Genomic DNA, 19,762 nt, shown 5'->3' on the forward strand with positions numbered 1-19,762 from the left:
CAGGACTGCGACTTTCACTCACTCCCTCACACATAACAAAATGTATAATTTGGATCATTTTTAAGGGTAGACTTTAGTGGCTTTAAGTATATTCCCATTATTGGGTAACCGTCACTACTGCGGTGACCCAAGGACGAAAGAGCAGAAAAAAACCAAGGAGGGTCTTGGAATGTGGGAACAGAAAAAGCAGAGCCTTATCATCCGTCCCTCCCCCAAGATCACTGTTAATGGATTTCCGGTCCTCCTGAGCAGAATAACCTGGCCCTCCTACCCCATAGGGAGAAGGTATTTGCCTTACTCTCCGCTCTACCCAGTATACGTGACTCATCCAATCAGCAAATGACCCACAAGACCCCCATCCCACCCCTTGTAAGCTGGGTATAAAAGTGGCCTAAGGACCCCTGTTCAACACTGGTTCTCCCTTGAGCTGGCCCGCTGTTCTAACATCGTTTCCCAATCTAATAAACTTTATTTCCATCTCCTTCTGTCTCATGCCTGGAAATTATTTTCCAACCCAAACCCAGACCACACCAATTATCCATTTTCAGGGTATCTGGGGCACCCCAAACAGAAACTCTGCACCTGTTAAACAATAGCCCCCCCTCCCTCCTCCACCAACCTCTGGTAACTTCAATTCTACTTTTTTATCTCTATGACTTTGCCTTTTCTAGATACTTGGTGCGTCATGTCCAATTCTTTGCCACCCCTGGACTATAGCCCACCAGGCTGTCTGTCCATGGGGTTCTCCAGGCGGGAATACGGGAGTGGGTTGCCGTTCCCTTCTCCAGGGGATCTTCCCAAGGCAAGGATTGAATCTGGGTCTCCTGTGTTGCAAGTGGATTCTTTACCATCTGAGCCAATGGGGAAGCCAGATACTTGGTATAAGTGCACACATTCAGCATTTGTCCTTTTGTATCCATTTTATTTCAGTTAGCATAATGTTCTCAGGAGGCAGCATGTATTAGAATTTCATTCCTTTTTGTAGTTGAATAATATTCTATTGCATGTGTGTGCCACATTTAAAAATCTGTTCCTCTTTGGACCTTTAAGATCTAAATAATAAATGGATTGGAAGAATTAATTTATCTAGTAATAGTTGGGTATCGTTAATGAGCTAAGCTCTTCATTCCTGCTTGCAGGCACAGAAAGGATGCTGGTACTAGAAGCACAGCCTTCATCCTGTGTCCCACATCACAGTTCATTTCATTGCAGCAGCTTCAGGAGAGACTCTCAGAATCCATTCTAAGCCAAGTGTTGGTCTGGTTTTTGTTATTTTTGTTTCTGTTGGTTTTTTTTTTTTCCTTCTAGTGACTAGAAGAGATTTGCAAAGTGTGGTAGCGTCCGAAGTAACTTGTGCCAGGATTCTTACCCTGGGATTGGGGGGGGGGGGGGGAAGTCCATGGACAGCATTCAGAAAATCTGTGAACTTGGGTGGAAAAGTTTATTTTGCTAACCTCTAAATGCAGGGTCGTATTTCCTTTAAGAGGCGTGTAGGCAAAAGCCGCAGTGGGATTAGTGGCAGGGTAGCTCTGATTTGCCTCTGGCAGAAGTGGTACTTATTTCCGTATCGCATTCCTGACTGAATATGTCTCAAAATCATTACATTCGATGCTACTTCAAAATTATGGCAGTGATAAAATGGAACGAAATTGGGTCATTTGTATCGATGTGGATGGACCTGGGTAGAGTCTGTTGTAGAGAATGAAGTAAGTCAGAAAGAGAAAAATATCGTATATGAATTTATACATATGTATGGAATCTAAAAAGATGGTACAGACGAGCCTGTCTGCAAGGCAGGAATAGAGATGCAGGTGTAGAGAACGGACATGTGGACGCAGTGGGGGAAAGGGAACATGAGACGAATTGGGAGAATAGATTGACATATACAGACCACCCTGTGTAAAATAGACAGCTAGTGGGAAACTGCTCTACGGCCCAGGGAGCTCCACTCGGGGCTCTGCGATCATCTAGGGGGTGGGGTGGGAAGGAGGCCCAAGAGGGAGGGGACATGTGTATGCTTATAGCTGATTCGCTTCATGTTCAGCAGAAACTACAACAACATCGTAAAGCAACTATACTCCTTTAAAAATTAAATTAAAAATGGGTCATTCAAAAAATTATGCCATTGATTAGATGTACCACTTGTCATTTATCACAGTTATTTTTTTTTAACTGAAAGTGGAGCTGATGGGATTTAGCTTCTAGAATTCATGTAAGGATTAAATGACATAATGTACGTGATGTGCTCACATAGAGAAACAGTGTTATTTTCATTTTGCTGTTTTGGGAAGTTAGACATAATAGATTGTGCTTTGTTACCATATAATTTTTTTAAAAGCTATGTTGATTTTTTTACTAACCAAAATCCACCTGTTTATATTAGGGTACCCTCTTGTATTTTACAACTCTGTAGGTTTTGACAAATGTAATGATATGCTTTCATCATTACAGAGTCATATAAAATAGTTTCACAGCCTTCAAAATCCTTTGTACTCCACCCTTTCCTCCAGACAACGACTGATCTTTTACTCTCAATGTTGTTTTGCCTTTTCCAGAATGTCATAGAGTTGGAATCAGATACTAGCTTCTTTCAGTTAAAGTGAAATTGTTAGTCGCTCAGTCCTGTCTGACTCTTTGTGACCCCACGAATTGTAGCCCACCAGCTCCTCTATCCATGCAATTTTCCAGGCAGGAATACTGGAGTGGGTTGCCATTTCCTTCTTCCACCAAATGATATACAATTAAGGTTCCTCTTTTTGTGACTTGATAACTCATTTCCTGCTGAATAATATTCTACTATAGGGATATACAACAATTTGCTTATCCCTTGACTTAGGAAGGGACATCTTGGCTACTTCTAGTTTTTTTTGGCAATTATAAAAAAAAAAAACTATTATAAATATTTGTATGTGGGTTTTTGTCAGGATTTAGTGTTAAGGATTTTTTTTAATTTTAGCCATTCTTGTAAATGTGTCGTGACATCTCATTATTTTTTAAAAGTAATTTTATTTATTTGTTTATTTTGGTTGTGCTGGGTCTTCGTTGCTGTGTGAGGTTTTCTCTAGTTACTGCGAATGAGGGCTACTCGCCAGACGTGGTGTGCGGGCTTCTCACTGAGGGGGCTTCTCTTGTGGAGCTCAGGCTCTAGAGTGCATGGGTTCAGTAGTTGCAGCTCCTAGCCTCAGTAGTTGTAGCTCGTGGGTCTAGAAAACAAGCTCAATAGTTGTGGTGCATGGTCTTATTTGCTCCACAACATGTGAAATCTTCCCAGAACAGAGACTGAACCCTTGTCTCCTGCACTGGCAGGTGGATTCTTTACCACTGAGCCACTAGGAAAGCCTGCATCTTGTTCTTTTAATTTGCAATTCCCTAATGACAGTGAGATTGAGCACTTTTTTATATGCTTCTTTGGGGAGGTGTCCAGATTTTTGCCCACTTTTAATGGGGTGGTTTGTTTTCTTTTTGTTAAGTTTTAAGAGTTTTTTGTGTATTTTAGCTACCAGTTATTTATCAAATACGTGTTTTGAAAATACTTTCTCCTAGCCTGTGGCTTAACTTTTCATTTTCTTAACAGTGTCTTACACAGAGCAGAAGTTTTTAATTTTAATGAAATCCAACCTACCAATTTTTTCTTTCACAGATTGTGCTTTTGGTGTCGTATCTAAAACTCATCATCCAGTCTAAGGTCACAGAGACTTTATTCTATGTTACATGGAGTTTTATAGCTTTGCATTTTATAGTTAGGTCTGTGATCCATTTTGAGTTAATTTTTGTAAAAGGCGTAAGGTCAATGTCTAGATTTTTTTTTTCTTTTTTGTCCAATTGTCCAGCACCATTTTTGAGAAGACTATCCTTTGTCTATTGAATTGCCTTTGTTCCTTTGTCAAAGATCAGTTGACTATATTTGTTCGGGTCTATTTCTGGGCTCGCTATTCTGTCCCATTCGTTTATTTGTCTGTTCTTTTGCCAATAGCACCTTGTCTTGATTACTGGTGGTTTATGGTTAAGTGTTGAAGTCAGGTAGTGTCAGTCCTCCAGCTTTGTTCTTCTTCAGTGTTGTGTTGACTGTTCTGGGCCTTTCTGCATTTCCGTGTAAACTTTAAGATTGGCTTGTTGAGGGAATTCCCTGGTGGTTCATTAGTGAGGACTCTGCGCTCCCACAGCCAAGGGCTAGGATTCCATCCCTGGTTGGGGAACTAAATCTCAAAAGCCACACAGTGCAGCCAAAAAATAAAATAAAAATTTTCAAATTGGTTTGTTGAGGTCTATAAAATAATGTACTGGGATTTTGATTGAAACTACATTGACTCTGTAGACTGAATTGGGAAGAACTGACATCCCAACAATATAGAGTAATGCTGCTGATTAACATGAAATATCTCTCGATTTCTTTAGATCAACCTTGGTATCTTTCATCAGGTTTGTAGATTTAAAAAAAACTCTTCAATGATTACATTTCAATAGGACTATCTTCCTTTGTAATCCTATATATTTCATTTTATACATTTAAAAACATGTCTTTTATACATTTTAAAACGTGTCAGAAGGGAACCTAAGCATCACCAGAGTACCAAAGGGTTAATGACCAAAAGGTTACCAAAAGCTTCATGACCTAAAAAGAAAACTTAATTGGTAATTCTGATCTAGGCTATCATTAGTGAACAATTTGTATTCTAGAATTGAGGATAGTTTCTGGTATAGCATTGCCAGTGTAACTTTTTTCTTTTTTTTTGCTGGAAGAACCAGCTCACCAATGGAGTTGGAATTAATACGTATTAGGACTTCTGTGTTTTTCAGTTCAGTTCAGTCGCACAATCATGTTCAACTCTTTGTGACCCCATGAATCACAGTACGCCAGGCCTCCCTGTCCATCACCAACTCCCGGAGTTTACTCAAACTCATGCCCATCGAGTCGGTGATGCCATCCAACCATCTCATCCTCTGTCGTCCCCTTCTCCTCCTGCCCCCAATCCCTCCCAACATCAGGGTCTTTTCCAATGAGTCAACTCTTCGCATGAGGTGGCCAAAGTATTGGAGTTTCAGCTTCAGCATCAGTCCTTCCGATGAACACCCAGGACTGATCTCCTTTAGGATGGACTGGTTGGATCTCCTTTTGTGTTTTTAGGGATGTCAAAAAGAACTCTTGCCCTTACACTTTCCTTCAACTAAGCTAGACTATTCCCCCTGCTGATGAGCTAATTCCTAGTATTAGATTATTGGCATTAACCTGCCTCTGGTGTGATAATTAAAAAGAGACAGCAATAAAAAAAGGCAGCCTCAGTTTCCTCATCTGTAAAATGAGAAAAATAATCGTTTTTTTGCAGAGCTGGTGTAAGAATTAACTAGGATAATATATGTAAATTTTAGCACATTGCCTTCCCCTCAGTAGGTGATTTAAAATGTTAATTGTTATTACTGAGAGAGAAAATATGTCCAAACCAATGATCAGTGATCACTTACTGCTTCATCAATGACTGCAGATTTTATGTCTTTTCCCGCTCTTGTTAGGAGAGGCAGGAAGAGGAAGGATTCTAAAACTGAAAGGCAGACTACTATGGTATTTTACTCCTCTTTCTTAGACATTTGTCAGATTTTAATAATTAATTGGATAGCATTGGGTTGGCCAGATAGTTCATTAGGGTTTTCCTGTACGATCCTATAGAAAAACCCCAATGCACTTTTTGGCCAACCCAATATATGTGTGTGTGCTTACTAGCTTTTTGCCAAGTTTTTAATGAAAGGTTGTCTCAAATCTATTAAAAGTGAAATGAATAAAAATTACTTGTTTATTTCTGGCCTTCTATGAATTGTGAGTCATTTACATTGATTTGAAGGAAATGAAATGTAGCTTCTCTAGGTTCATTCAAAAAAAGAAAACTCATTGATGGTTTCCTGTTTTTGTCCTAGAGAGAAATTCCATCATCTGTACCATCTTCTTGAAGCAGACTCAAGCAGAAGGGAGAGTTTATCTGACCTTTGGTGACTAAGACTAAGCTGAAATTTAACATGTTCTTCCTGGGAGGATGGAGCTTAACTTACACTTTTGTAATAATTTGTTTCCTGACACTAAGACTGTCCACCAGTCAAAACTGTCTCACTGAGAGCCTTGAAGATGTGATCATTGACATCCAGCTGTCTCTTTCCAAGGGAATCAGAGGCAATGAGCCCATACATACATTAACTCAACAGGACTGCATTAATTCTTGCTGCTTGACAAAAAACATATCAGGTAAGTAACAATGCCTTGATGACTGTTTATTCCATGTGTTTTGTGATGTGAGTACCCGGTCAATGAGGCTGAGTAGTTTGTACTAGGGATTTTCAGTGGGGTAGAAAAATGGGTGGCAAAATCATTCGGGAATGTTCCACGATGTGCTGTCCTCTCCCTTAAACTGACTCAGTTACCTATGAGTGTGTATGTATCACTTAGGTATCTGGGCAGGAAAAGGTTGAAAACCACTGGTGTTATGTTCTAACAGGCATCTAAGAGAGTAAAACCAAAAATCCTATTTAAATGCTTGGCTATCATTATCATGGAGTATAGGAAATACAGTGTGACTTCAGTTTTATTTGTTTATTTACTGACTGCGCTGGGTCTTCCCTGCTGCTCGGCCTTTTCTCTAGTTGTGAGCGGGGGCTGCTTGCTAGTTTTGGTGCGTGGGCTTCTCTTTGTGGTGGCTTCTCTTGTTGTTGGGCGTGGGCTCTAGGGCCCACAGGCTTCAGTAGTTGGGGCACGTAGGCTTAGCAGCTGTGGTTTCCAGGCTCTAGAGCATAGAGCACGGGCTCAATAGATGTGGCACACGAACTTAAGTTGCTTCATGGTATGTGGGATCTTCCTGGACCAGGGGTCAAACCCATGTCTTCTGCAGTTGCAGATCCTTTACTGCTAAGGCCCTGGGGAAACCCCGGTGTGACTTTAGAAAGAATGTTTAGGGACGTTCCTAATGATCCAGTGGTTGAGAATCAGCCTGCCAATGCAGGGGACATGGGTTCGATCCCTGGTCTGGGAAGATCCCACATGCCATGGAGCAATGAAACCCATGCTCTAGGGTCCGCAAGCTGCAATCACTGAGCCTGTGCACTGCATCTCCTGAAGCCCACACGCTCTAGAGCCTGTGCTCCACAACAGGAGAGGCCACCACAATGAGGAACCCATGAGATCTTAACTAGAGAGCAGCTCCCGCTCACTGCAGCTAGAGAAAACCTGGCAGCAGCAGCCAAGACTCAGCGCAGCCAATAAATAAATAAAATGAAAGTCACACTGTATTCCAAGATAATAATAATAAAAATAACAAGTGACATAATTTTTTAAAAAGAAAGAACATTTAAACAGAAAGGGAATTGAGACAAAAAATAAAAATTTTAAGTCATCCCATAGGAAAAGCAGCATTTGCGTTTTAAGTGGAAGCACAAAATTTCCATTTTCCCTCCCTTTCCTGGAGCTGGTGGCATAGATGAGTCAGGAAGCCACTGATCACTGACTGCAGCTTCTAGGACTCTAAGAGGCACGGGGAGGGGCTTGGAATGACCCATGTGCAATACACAAAAGAAAACTGAGGCCCACAGGCTTGAACCACGACCTTGGGCATTTCAGATTCCAAACGTATGACCTGAAAACAGAAGTATGTATCTAAGTGAAAACAATGGTCATTTTTCAGTTCTTTATGATCCTGTCCTTAAAAGCCCTTAAAAATCATGAAGTTAAGGGCTTCCCTAGTGGCCCATTGGAGAAGGAAACGGCAACCCACTCCAGTCCTCTTGCCTGGAGAATCCCATGGACGGAGGAGCCTGGTAGGCTGCAGTCCATGGGGTCGTGAAGAGTAGGACATGACTGAGAGACTTCACTTTATGATCCTGTCCTAATTCCCTAAATGGGAAAAAAAAAAAAAAACAACACCTAAATTTATTGAGCATCTAATGCCTTGCTAGGTGCTGGAGATAAACCATTAATAAGATGGAAAAGACCCATTGTCAAGGACCCTAGGAGAGCTAGTGAACACTGGACTCATGATCCTTACTTGATTTATCCAGCCAACAAAATCATATGCTTTCTCTTAGATCATTATTTCCTTTTCATTCTATAATGATTATGGTATGGTAATATAAATATATATGGACATGAAATTGAAGGACACAAATTTCCATATTTATTTCTAGTCTTTGTCCCTGATTCCTGGCACAGAGCTCCTAAAACCCTGGCAATTCCCTAAGGAAAGGAGCTTCTTCTGTTATTCATAATGAGCCCCATTCCACCATACCTGAGTTTATGCTAATAAGGTGCCTCTTAGTGGGGTCCTAGATAGATGGGGTTCCTAGGTGGTTCTAGTGATAAAGAACCCACCTACCAGGAGACGTAATAGATGCAAATTCGATCCCTGGGTTGGGAAGGTCCCCTGGAGAAGGGAATGGCAACCCATTCCAGTATTCTTGCTGGGAGAATCCCATGGACAGAGGAACCTGGCAGGCTAGAGTCCACAGGGTCACAAAGAGTCGGACACGACTGAAGTGACTGAGCCCAGCACAGATAGCTTTGGGAGCATTGCTAGTCACCAGAAAGACCAAACTTTGCTTAGAAACTTGAAACTTTCAGTCTCCCCACCCACCTCCAGGTAGGGGAAGTGGGGTGGAGACTGAATTCAGTCACAATGGCCAATGACTTAATCATTTTGCCTACATAATAAAACTGCATGAAAACCCCTAAATGGTGGGTTCGGGGAGCTTCCAAGTTGGTGAACACATCCATGTGCTGGGAGGCATCCCATCCCCACCAGGGACAGAGGCTGCTGCACTCGGGACCCTCCCAAACCTCACCCTGTGTACCTCTTCACCTGGCTGTTCATTTGTATCCTTTGTAATAAAGTGTAACAGTAAGTACTGCATTTTCCTCAGTTCTGTGAGTAGTCCTAGCAAATTACTGAGCCTGGGATGGGAGGTGGTAGCCTAAGTCAATGGTACCCCACTCCAGTACTCTTGCCTGGAAAATCCCGTGGATGGAGGAGCCTGGTAGGCTGCAGTCCATGGGGTCGCTAAGAGTTGGACACGACTAAGCGACTTCATTTTCACTTTTCACTTTCACACATTGGAGAAGGAAATGGCAACCCACTCCAGTGTTCTTGCCTAGAGAATCCCAGGGACGGGGGAGCCTGGTGGGCTGCCATCTATGGGGTTGCACAGAGTCGGACACAACTGAAGTGACTTAGCAGCAGCCTAATTGGGCGTATGTGTGAGTGACCTGGGTGTCTTGTGACTGTGATTTGTGACTGGCGTCTGAGTGGGAACAGCCTTTTGGGACTGAGCCTTGGACCTGTGGGGTCTGACACTTCAGGCAATTAGTATCAGAATCGAGTTGAATTGTAAGACACCCCATTGGTGTTAGAGAACTAGAGATTTCACGTAGAAACGACACCATATATTTGCTGTCATGCATGCCTGTTCAGTTGCTTAGCTGTACCCGACTGTTTTGCAACCCCGTGGACTGTAGCCCACCAGGCTTCTCTGTCCATGGGATTTCCCAGGCAAGAATACTAGAGTTGGTTGCCAGTTCCTCCTCCAGGGGATCTTCCCCACCCAGGGATCAAACCTGCATCTCTTGTGTCTCCTGCATTGGCAGGTGGGTTCTTTACTACTGTGCCACCTGGGAAGCACCCATATTTGCTGTCAGGAGAAAAACAAATCCTTCAGTGATCTCAAATTGATGAGCATGCTTTTGGACACTCTATAGAGAAGCAATTGATAGAGCTCTCATTTAAACTTCTACTTTTTCTCTAAATGTTGACACCAACATTTATGTGAAATAGAAACACGGCCTGCAAATAGGACTGAATGCCATGTGGGCATTTTCTGACCACACAGGACACCTGGCCTTTCTCTTTAGTTCCTTGGGGGGGTGTTCAGTAAGAAATGAGGGTTTACGGCTTTGTTCTACAAGCAAAAACACAAGCAAAAAGTTGCTGCTTTCCTGTGCGTGCATGCATGCTCAGTCGTATCCAACTCTTTGTGACCCCATGGACTGTACCTACCCCCCCCAAACTCCTCAGTCCATGGGTTTCTCCAGGCAAGAATACTGGAGTAGGTTGCCATGCCCTAAGCAGAGGTAACTGTGGGTCTCAGTTAATGGATCCCAGACTTTTCCTTCTTTTACCAAGCGTTGGGTTTTAACTGTTTGGGGCTCAAAAAAACACTTTGATAATTTGCCCATAGTCACAGACTCTAGAAAAATGCCCACAGATAGAAAGGACACAAAATTGTGTGTACAAAGTGGACTCCATGGACCCTCCCCTTTACCTAAGTGTCAGCTAAAATGGTGCTGCAGAATTATCACACTGCTGGGAGAAGACAAGTCAGAGAAACTGGAGTGCCTTTCTTGTTATCCGGGTAGTGGAGAGACGACGGGATAAAAACCCCTGCAGACGTGAACTCTGTCTTCTTTCCCATCGAGGGAATCAAGGATGATCTCTGACCTCTGCCTGATTGGGAGACAAGCAAAAATGATAATGTAGAGCCGAAATTCGAAGACCCAAAAGAAGAATGGTACTGAAAAGTGAAGCTATGCAGATTCATTCACTGGAAGGAGGCATGATACATATAAGGCTAAATTTACTGATTTCTACCCCCTTCAAGAAAACCAGAACTGATGACTTCATAGGCATCTAAGATGCCTTCAGGATGCAAGAAATTTGTAAAATCATTAGGGTTAAATCCGCTTCCTAAAGTCCAACTCTGTACTGAATTGTAGAGTCAGTATTTCTGTGTATATTTTGATAAATATTTTAGCAAATGGAAGGCTTCTTTCTAAAGAATTAAGTGTACTTTTAAAAATGTGTTTTGCCAGCATCTTTTACTATTGTGATGATCTCAATTGGTAAATATCACATTATACTTGAAAATGTGTCTTATTTTCAAATATCTTTTCATATTGATTTCTAACATCATTCCACAGTGACAAGAGAACAGATCCGGTGTGATTTCAATACCTTTAGATCATGAAGTTTTTTCACCTTGTTTTATGTCCCTGGATATGTTCCAGTGTCTCCTGGTTTATAGTCTATGGAAACTTGAATAGGACTTTGTATCCTGCTATTGTGTGAAAACTGTATAAATCTTTATTAGGTTGAACTGGTTTTTTTTCATGTCTGCTGTATCCTTCTACTGTTCTATTTCTTCTATTAATTTTTGAGAGCCTGATACTTAAACTCCAACTAAACATCTTTATCTACTTAGAAACATAACTGTAATATGTAATAGAACTACATGTAACTGTGTCCTGTATTTTCCAAGTCTCCTGTAAATGTGTTATTGTACGTTCATAATTTTTTTAAAAATGTATTTTGCCAGGACTTCCCTGGTGGCCAAGTGATTGACTCTGAGCTTCAAATGTCGGAGGCAGGGATTCAATCTCTGGTTGGGAAACTAAGATCTCACATGCCGCGCAACCAAAAAAATTTTTAAATTAAAAAAAATTTAATATGCTTTGCCAAAGTTACCTTCATTCAGAGTTTTAAACCCAAGGTCTTTATAAATTGCCTTCCGTGACTAAACTAAGGAAAAGGAAATGACTCGGCAGCCAGCAGACAAAAAGGTTTTTGTGTCGGCTACCAAAGTAAATGAAGTTTTCCTGCCCACCATGCTTTATGGAAAATCCTATTTCAAAATAGTTACTTGTGAAACCTTTCCTTACAGGGGACAAAGCATGTAACTTGATGATCTTCGACACTCAAAAAAAAATTAAACTACCCAATTGCTACCTGTTCTTCTGTCCCAGCGAGGAAGCCTGTCCCCTGAAACCAGCAAAAGGACTTATGAGTTACAGGATAATTCGAGGTAATAAGAACCTTGTTCTTTGTCTCTTGTGATTGGAATTATTTAAGGATGTGGTTCACTTAGAAAGGTTTTCTACCAGAGTCTAAGAAAAACTACCAAAGGGGATCACAAATACAGAGGCACATCAGAAAAATCTCATGATTTAAAATTCAGCTGATTCAACCAAACCTCTTTTCTTTTCCCCAGTGAAAGACTGATGGATGACAGCATTTTGTTTTGTTTTTGTTTCTGTTTTTCTTCCTGAGATAAAAGACACACAGACCTTTCTTGAAAACATTTTGAAACACCTCTGTAAACGGTGTCAGCAACACTGGAATAAGGATACAGTTCTCCAGGGTGGCTATTTTGAAAGAGTTAAGACCTGTGTAAATACAGTATATAAAATTCCATTTGCTGTTAGGTTGCAATTATTTTATTATCACATTCGCTGAAATCAAACTCACTGGATTTTGTTATCCAGACCTGAAAAGAAGCGCATTTAAGAAGTTCTTGAAAAAAAAAAAAGAAGTTCTTGAGAATCCGCCATGTGCCAAATGCTGTGAAAGGCATTGGAGATACAGTCTCTATACTTGGAAATTATGTATTTGCTCAGAATACAGAGAATAACCAAGTAGAAATGGTATAATTATTTGGATCTGTCTTGGTGAGACTTTGGCTTGTTAATTTCTCAGGATGCAATGCTTTCAAGTTTCCTTTAAGTTTCAGAAAGTTTTTATCCTTATACCCTTACTGCTGCTAAGTCGCTTGAGTCGTGTCCAACTCTGTGCGACCCCATTGATGGCAGCCCACCAGGCTGCTCTGTCCCTGGGATTCTCTAGGCAAGAATGCTGAAGTGGGTTACCATTTCCTTCTCCAATGCATGCATGCACGCGTGCTAAGTCACTTCAGTCACGTCTGACTGTGTGCAACCCCACGGACAGCAGCCCACCAGGCTCCTCTGTCCACAGGATTCTCCAGGCAAGAATAATGGAGTGAGTTGCCGTTTCCTTCTCCATTATACCCTTAGGTAGAAACAATATTATCTTTTTTCATTTATTCAATAAGCAACAGATTTTACTTAGCATCTCTAATGTGCCAAGCATTTTTAATCCCCTGAGGATACAAAGATACGACATTAAACATGAAAAACAAGGTTCTCACTTCTGGCACTGATGTTTTAGGAGAGAGAGACAATAACCTTAATAAATAAATAATTTAAAAAAATAGAATCACCACGGACATAGAGAACAGACTTGAGGTTGCCAGAGAGTATGGGTTTGGGGGAGGGATGGAGTAGGAGGTTTGGGTTAGCACATGTAAGCTATTTTATATAGAATGGATACACAGCAAGGTCCTACATACAATGCAGTACTTTAACCCTTTTAAGAGCAAAGCCCTGCTGCATAGCACAGAGAACTATATTCAGTATCCTGTGAAAAATCATAATGGTAAAGAATATAAAAAAGAATGTATTATAAAAGAATATAAAAATGTATAAAAGATTATACATTTTATACAAAAATGTATAAAGGATATAAAATGTATATATAAATGAATATAAAAATGTATCCTAAAAGAATATAAAAAAGAATGTATTATATTGAAAATTTAATCGCTTTACAGCAGAAATTAACACAAAATAGTAAATTAACTATACTTCAATAAGAAATTTTAAATAAAAAAATAGTACTAGTAAAATAGATAGCTAGTGGGAACTCAGCCTGGTGCTCTGTGATGACCTAGAGGAGTGGGACTGGGGTGGGGTGGGAGGGAGGCTCAATCGGGAGGGTATATATCCTCAATTAGGAGGGAATATATCAATATATTCTTGCAGCCGTTGTACGGCAGAAGCTAACACAGCATTGTAAAGCAGTTATCCTCCATTTAAAAAAATAACAGTGATCATGAAAAAATGAAACATGGCCTTTATATAAGAATATATTTTCAATGCAGAGAAACTGAAAACATGAAATTACCATTAAAAAATAGAGTCACAAGAGCAGATAATTAAGCTAAGATTAATATAATTAAGCTAATAGATTATCACTGAGTGGGCCGTCTCAATTAGGTGATCAGGGGACACATCTGCGAAGTCCTAACCCCTAAGCCGAGATCTGAACACTGAGGAGCCAGATGTGAGAAAATAGTGGGAAGACCTTCCAGTTAGAGGAAACAACCGGATCCAATATCTTAAGGCAGAATGGTTTGGGAGTGTTTGTTGAAACACTCCCGTCTCAGTGGCTGACTCATAGTGAAGCAGGTAAAGAGTGATAGGCAGGAAGGAAGGAAAGTGGGGCGAGCCCATCAACCTTTGTTGAGGGGAGGGAGTTTTTATTTAGATGCATGATAAGACGCCATTGGGAGGTTTTCAGCAGGCGTGTAACATGCTGGGTGTTTTGTTTTGATTAATTTTTATTGGAGTGTAGCTCCTCTGGCTTCCCTGGTGGCTCAGTGGTCAAGAATCGCCTGCCAGTGCCAGAGACACGGGTTCAGTCCCCGAGTTGAGAAGATCCCTTGGAGAAGGAAAGGGCCATCCTCTCGAGTAGTCTTGCTTGTAGAATTCCATGGACAGAGGAGTCTGGTGGGCTACAGTCCATGGGGTTGCAAAGAGCTGGACGTGGCTTAGCGACTAAACAAAAACGTAGTCAATGCTGTGTTCGTTTCTGATGCACAGCAAAGTGAATCAGCTATAGGTATATGCGTATCCCTTCTATTTTGGATTTCCTCCCCATTTAGGTCGCCACAGAGCTGTGAGTAGAGTTCCCTGTGCTACACAGTAGGTTCTCATTAGTTATCTATTTAATACACAGTATCAATAGTATGCATGTTAATCCCAATCTCCCAGTTCACCCCGCCTCCACAACGTGCCGTTTTAAAGGTGATGTCTCGAAACTCACCCTGACTGCTCTATTCGGAACGGACAAGCACGAATCAGCAAGAGGGCAGGTGGGAAGGCTGGGTTGGAGGCAGGATGACGATCACAGTGGAAGGCCATGGCCTTGGGGACCAGGGAGGCGGTGGAGGAGATGGAGGGAAATAAACTACAGGCCATTTCAGAGGTAGTGTTGGCAGGGCTTGCTGGTTGGTGGATGTGGGGAATGAGGAAAAGAGTGAAGCTGAAGCCTAGTTCTTTTTCTCTTTTAATTTATTTATTTCTGGCTGTGCAGGGTCTTCGTTGCTGCACGTGGACTTTCTCTCATGCGGAAAGTGGGGGCTGCTCTCTAGTTGCGATGCATGGGTTTCTAATCACACTGGCTTCTCTTGTTGTGAAGCACAGGCCCTAGGGCACATGGTCTCAGTAGTTGTGGCCCCCAAGCTCTAGAGCGCAGGCTCAATAGTTATGGGGCATGGGCTTAGTTGCTCCTTGGCATGTGGGATCTTCCTGGACCAGGGATCGAACCCATGTCCCCTGCATTGGCGGGCAAATTCTTTATCACGGGAGCACCAGGGAAGCCCCGAGTTGTAGTTCTTGACTTGAGCATCTAGATGCGCTGCCTGCTGAACTAGGGGAGATTTGAAGAGAAGTGGTTTGGGGGTTGGAGGGAGAGTGCAGTGAAGATTTTCCAGGGCATGGTGCTGCCCAGGGTGCCCAGACACTGACCCTGCTTTGTCCCCTGGATGAGGCTGTGTCTGAGTTTTGTTCGTGAACTGGGAAAGCTTGATATGTCCAACATTCCTTTAAATAGGAGCATAAAGCACAGAATGCTTGTGTAAATTCTTCCTAAATAATGATAGAAGCACAAGTCCTAAAAGATTGGCAGATAAGGTACAAAGTTTCAGTTTTGCTCTGGGGGTGGATAAGGGTGATGGTTGTACAATCATGTGAATATACTCAATGCCATGGAACTGTTCTCCTAAAAAGGGTTTAAGTAGTGTGTTGTATGAAGTGTATTTTACGACTGTTGTGAAAAATAAAAACAGAACAAATTAGGTTTCTCAGAACATCTAGGATCATACCTTGCCAGGAAAGAGTCTTGTCACCTTCTGCATTTTCTGGGCTTCACACTGGCCAGGGAGGCTGCCCCTAACTGTTTGGCTTCTTCATGTCTATATATAATCCTGAATGAAAACATCGGGACCAGCAGTAATGTGTGGATATAGCTGGTCCTCTTTTTTCATCACCTGGAACACTGCAGAGCCTGTTGAACACCCGGGGATGGTATCTAGCAGGATCTGAACACCTTGGTCTGAGTTTCCAAAGGTGGCAGGGCTCAAGACACTAATTGGAATGTTTGTTTCTCCCTTTCAAGAGCTCCCATCAGTTGGAAGCTGGGCCATCACATCCATCTCTCTGATCCCTTCTCGCTGCCTCTTCCTCATTGTGTCCTTTCTTCTGCTGTCACTGTGTGTCTTTTCTCTCATCTATTTCCTGATTAAAGCAGAATATTAAAGAAATGATGGAATATTATGGAAACTATAATGTAATGCAGTAATTCTGTACTTCCATAATATCTATCAGTTTAGTTCAGTTCAGTTCAGTCGCTCAGTCGTGTCCGACTCTTTGCAACCCCATGGACTGCAGCACGCCAGGCCTCCCTGTCCATCACCAACTTCCGCAGCTTGCTCAAACTCATGTCCATCAAATCAGTGATGCCATACAACCATCTAATCCTCTGTCGTCTCCGTCTCCTCCCACCTTCAATCTTTCCCAGCATTCGCATCTTTTCAAATGAGTCAGTTTTTCGTATCAGGTGGCCAAAGTATTGGAGTTTCAGTTTCAGCATCAGTCCTTCCAATGAATATTCAGGATTCATTTCCTTTAGGATGGACTGGTTGGATCTTCTTGCAGTCCAAGGGACTTTCAAGAGTTTTCTCTAATACTACAGTTCAAAAGAATCAATTCTTTGGCGCTCAGCTTTCTTTATAGTCCAACTCTCTATGTTCATGACTACTGGAAAAGCCATAGGTTTGACTAGACGGACCTTTGTTGGCAAAGTAATGTCTCTGCTTTTTAATATGCTATCTAGGTTGATCATAGCTTTTCTTCCAAGGAGTAAGCATCTTTTTATTTCATGGCTGCAGTCACCATCTGCAGTGATTTTGGAGTCTCAAAACATAATGTCTGTCACTGTTTCCGTTGTTTCTCCATCTGTTTGCCATGAAGTGATGGAACCAGATGCCCTGATCTTAGTTTTCTGAATGTTGAGTTTTAAGCCAACTTTTTCACTCTCCTCTTGCACTTTCATCAAGAGGCTCTTTAGTCCTTCTTCACTTTGTGCCATAAGAGTGGTGTCATCTCTCTAGACAGGAAATGCAGAAAGGTTGTACAAACGTGAACCCAAAACAACAAAGTAAGTGACAACGGGACCACACCTATCAATAATTACCTTAAATGTAAATGGGTTGAATGCCCCAACCAAAAGACAAAGATTGGCTGAATGGATACAAAAACAAGACCCCTATATATGCTGTCTACAAGAGACCCACCTCAAAACAAGGGACACATACAGATTGAAAGTGAAGGGCTGGAAAAAAATATTTCACGCAAACGGAGACCAAAAGAAAGCAGGAGTCGCAATACTCATATCAGATAAAATAGACTTTCAAATAAAGGATGTGAAAAGAGACAAGGAAGGACACTACATAATGATCAAAGGATCAATCCAAGAAGAAGATATAACAATTATAAATATATATGCACCCAACATAGGAGCACCGCAATATGTACGGCAAACACTAACGAGTATGAAAGAGGAAATTAATAGTAACACAATAATAGTGGGAGACTTTAATACCCCACTCACAACTATGGATAGATCAACTAAACAGAAAATCAACAAGGAAACACAAACCTTAAATGATACAATGGACCAGCTAGACCTAATTGATATCTATAGGACATTTCACCCCAAAACAATCAACTTCACCTTTTTCTCAAGTGCACACGGAACCTTCTCCAGAATAGATCACATCCTGGGCCATAAATCTGGTCTTGGAAAATTCAAAAAAATTGAAATCATTCCAGTCATCTTTTCTGACCACAGTGCAGTAAGATTAGATCTCAATTACAGGAAAAAAATTGTTAAAAATTTCAACATATGGAGGCTAAATAACACGCTTCTGAATAACCAACAAATCATAGAAGAAATCAAAAAAGAAATCAAAGTATGTATAGAAATAAATGAAAATGAAAACACAACAACCCAAAACCTATGGGACACTGTAAAAGCAGTGCTAAGGGGAAGGTTCATAGCATTACAGGCGCACATCAAGAAACAAGAAAAAAGCCAAATAAATAACCTAACTCTACACCTAAAGCAATTAGAGAAGGAAGAAATGAAGAACCCCAGGGTTAGCAGAAGGAAAGAAATCTTAAAAATTAGGGCAGAAATAAATGCAAAAGAAACTAAAGAGACCATAGCAAAAATCAACAAAGCTAAAAGCTGGTTTTTTGAAAAAATAAACAAAATTGACAAACCATTAGCAAGACTCATTAAGAAACAAAGAGAGAAGAACCAAATTAACAAAATAAGAAATGAAAAGAGTGAGATCACAACAGACAACACTGAAATACAAAGGATCATAAGAGACTACTACCAGCAGCTCTATGCCAATAAAATGGACAACTTGGATGAAATGGACAAATTCTTAGAAAAGTATAACTTTCCAAAACTGAACCAGGAAGAAACAGAAGATCTTAACAGAGCCATCACAAGCAAGGAAATCGAAACTGTAATCAGAAATCTTCCAGCAAACAAAAGCCCAGGACCAGATGGCTTCACAGCTGAATTCTACCAAAAATTTAGAGAAGAGCTAACACCTATCTTACTCAAACTCTTCCAGAAAATTGCAGAAGAAGGTAAACTTCCAAACTCATTCTATGAGGCCGCCATCACCCTAATTCCAAAACCAGACAAAGATGCCACAAAAAAAGAAAACTACAGGCCAATATCACTGATGAACATAGATGCAAAAATCCTTAACAAAATTCTAGCAAACAGAATCCAACAACATATTAAAAAAATCATACACCATGACCAAGTGGGCTTTATCCCAGGAATGCAAGGATTCTTTAATATCCGCAAATCAATCAACGTAATACACCACATTAACAAATTGAAAGATAAAAACCATGTGATTATCTCAATAGATGCAGAGAAAGCCTTTGACAAAATTCAACACTCATTTATGATTAAAACCCTCCAGAAAGCAGGAATAAAAGGAACATACCTCAACATAATAAAAGCTATATATGACAAACCCACAGCAAGCATCACCCTCAATGGTGAAAAATTGAAAGCATTTCCTCTGAAATCAGGAACAAGACAAGGATGCCCACTCTCACCACTACTATTCAACATAGTGTTGGAAGTTTTGGCCACAGCAATCAGAGCAGAAAAAAGACATAAAAGGAATCCAGATAGGAAAAGAAGAAGTGAAACTCTCGCTGTTTGCAGATGACATGATCCTCTACATAGAAAACCCTAAAGACTCTTCCAGAAAATTACTAGAGCTAATTAATGAATATAGTAAAGTTGCAGGATATAAAATTAACACACAGAAATCCCTTGCATTCCTATACACTAACAATGAAAAAACAGAAAGAGAAATTAAGGAAACAATACCATTCACCATTGCAACAAAAAGAATAAAATACTTAGGAGTATATCTACCTAAAGAAACAAAAGACCTATACATAGAAAACTATAAAATACTGATGAAAGAAATCAAAGAGGACACAAACAGATGGAGAAACATACCGTGTTCATGGATTGGAAGAATCAATATTGTCAAAATGGCTATTCTACCCAAAGCAATCTATAGATTCAATGCAATCCCTATCAAGCTACCAACGGTATTTTTCACAGAACTAGAACAAATAATTTCACAATTTGTATGGAAATACAAAAAAGCTCGAATAGCCAAAGTAATCTTGAGAAAGAAGAATGGAACTGGAGGAATCAACCTGCCTGACTTCAGACTCTACTACAAAGCCACAGTCATCAAGACAGTATGGTACTGG

General features: G+C 40.8%; 1 protein-coding gene across 1 annotated transcript in view; it reads left to right on the forward strand.

Moving 5' to 3' along the window:
* MANSC1 (MANSC domain containing 1) overlaps nt 1-19,762 on the forward strand; it is a 29,118-nt gene that overhangs the window by 994 nt on the left and 8,362 nt on the right. Inside the window, exons 2-3 of the mRNA XM_065941170.1 lie at nt 5,908-6,229; nt 11,680-11,820. Of these exons, the coding sequence (XP_065797242.1) occupies nt 6,007-6,229; nt 11,680-11,820 (364 nt within the window). The 5' untranslated portion in view covers nt 5,908-6,006. The remainder of the gene's footprint in view (nt 1-5,907; nt 6,230-11,679; nt 11,821-19,762) is intronic.

Source organism: Muntiacus reevesi, chromosome 1 (genome assembly GCF_963930625.1).
Source record: "Muntiacus reevesi chromosome 1, mMunRee1.1, whole genome shotgun sequence".
Lineage (NCBI taxonomy): Eukaryota > Metazoa > Chordata > Mammalia > Artiodactyla > Cervidae > Muntiacus > Muntiacus reevesi.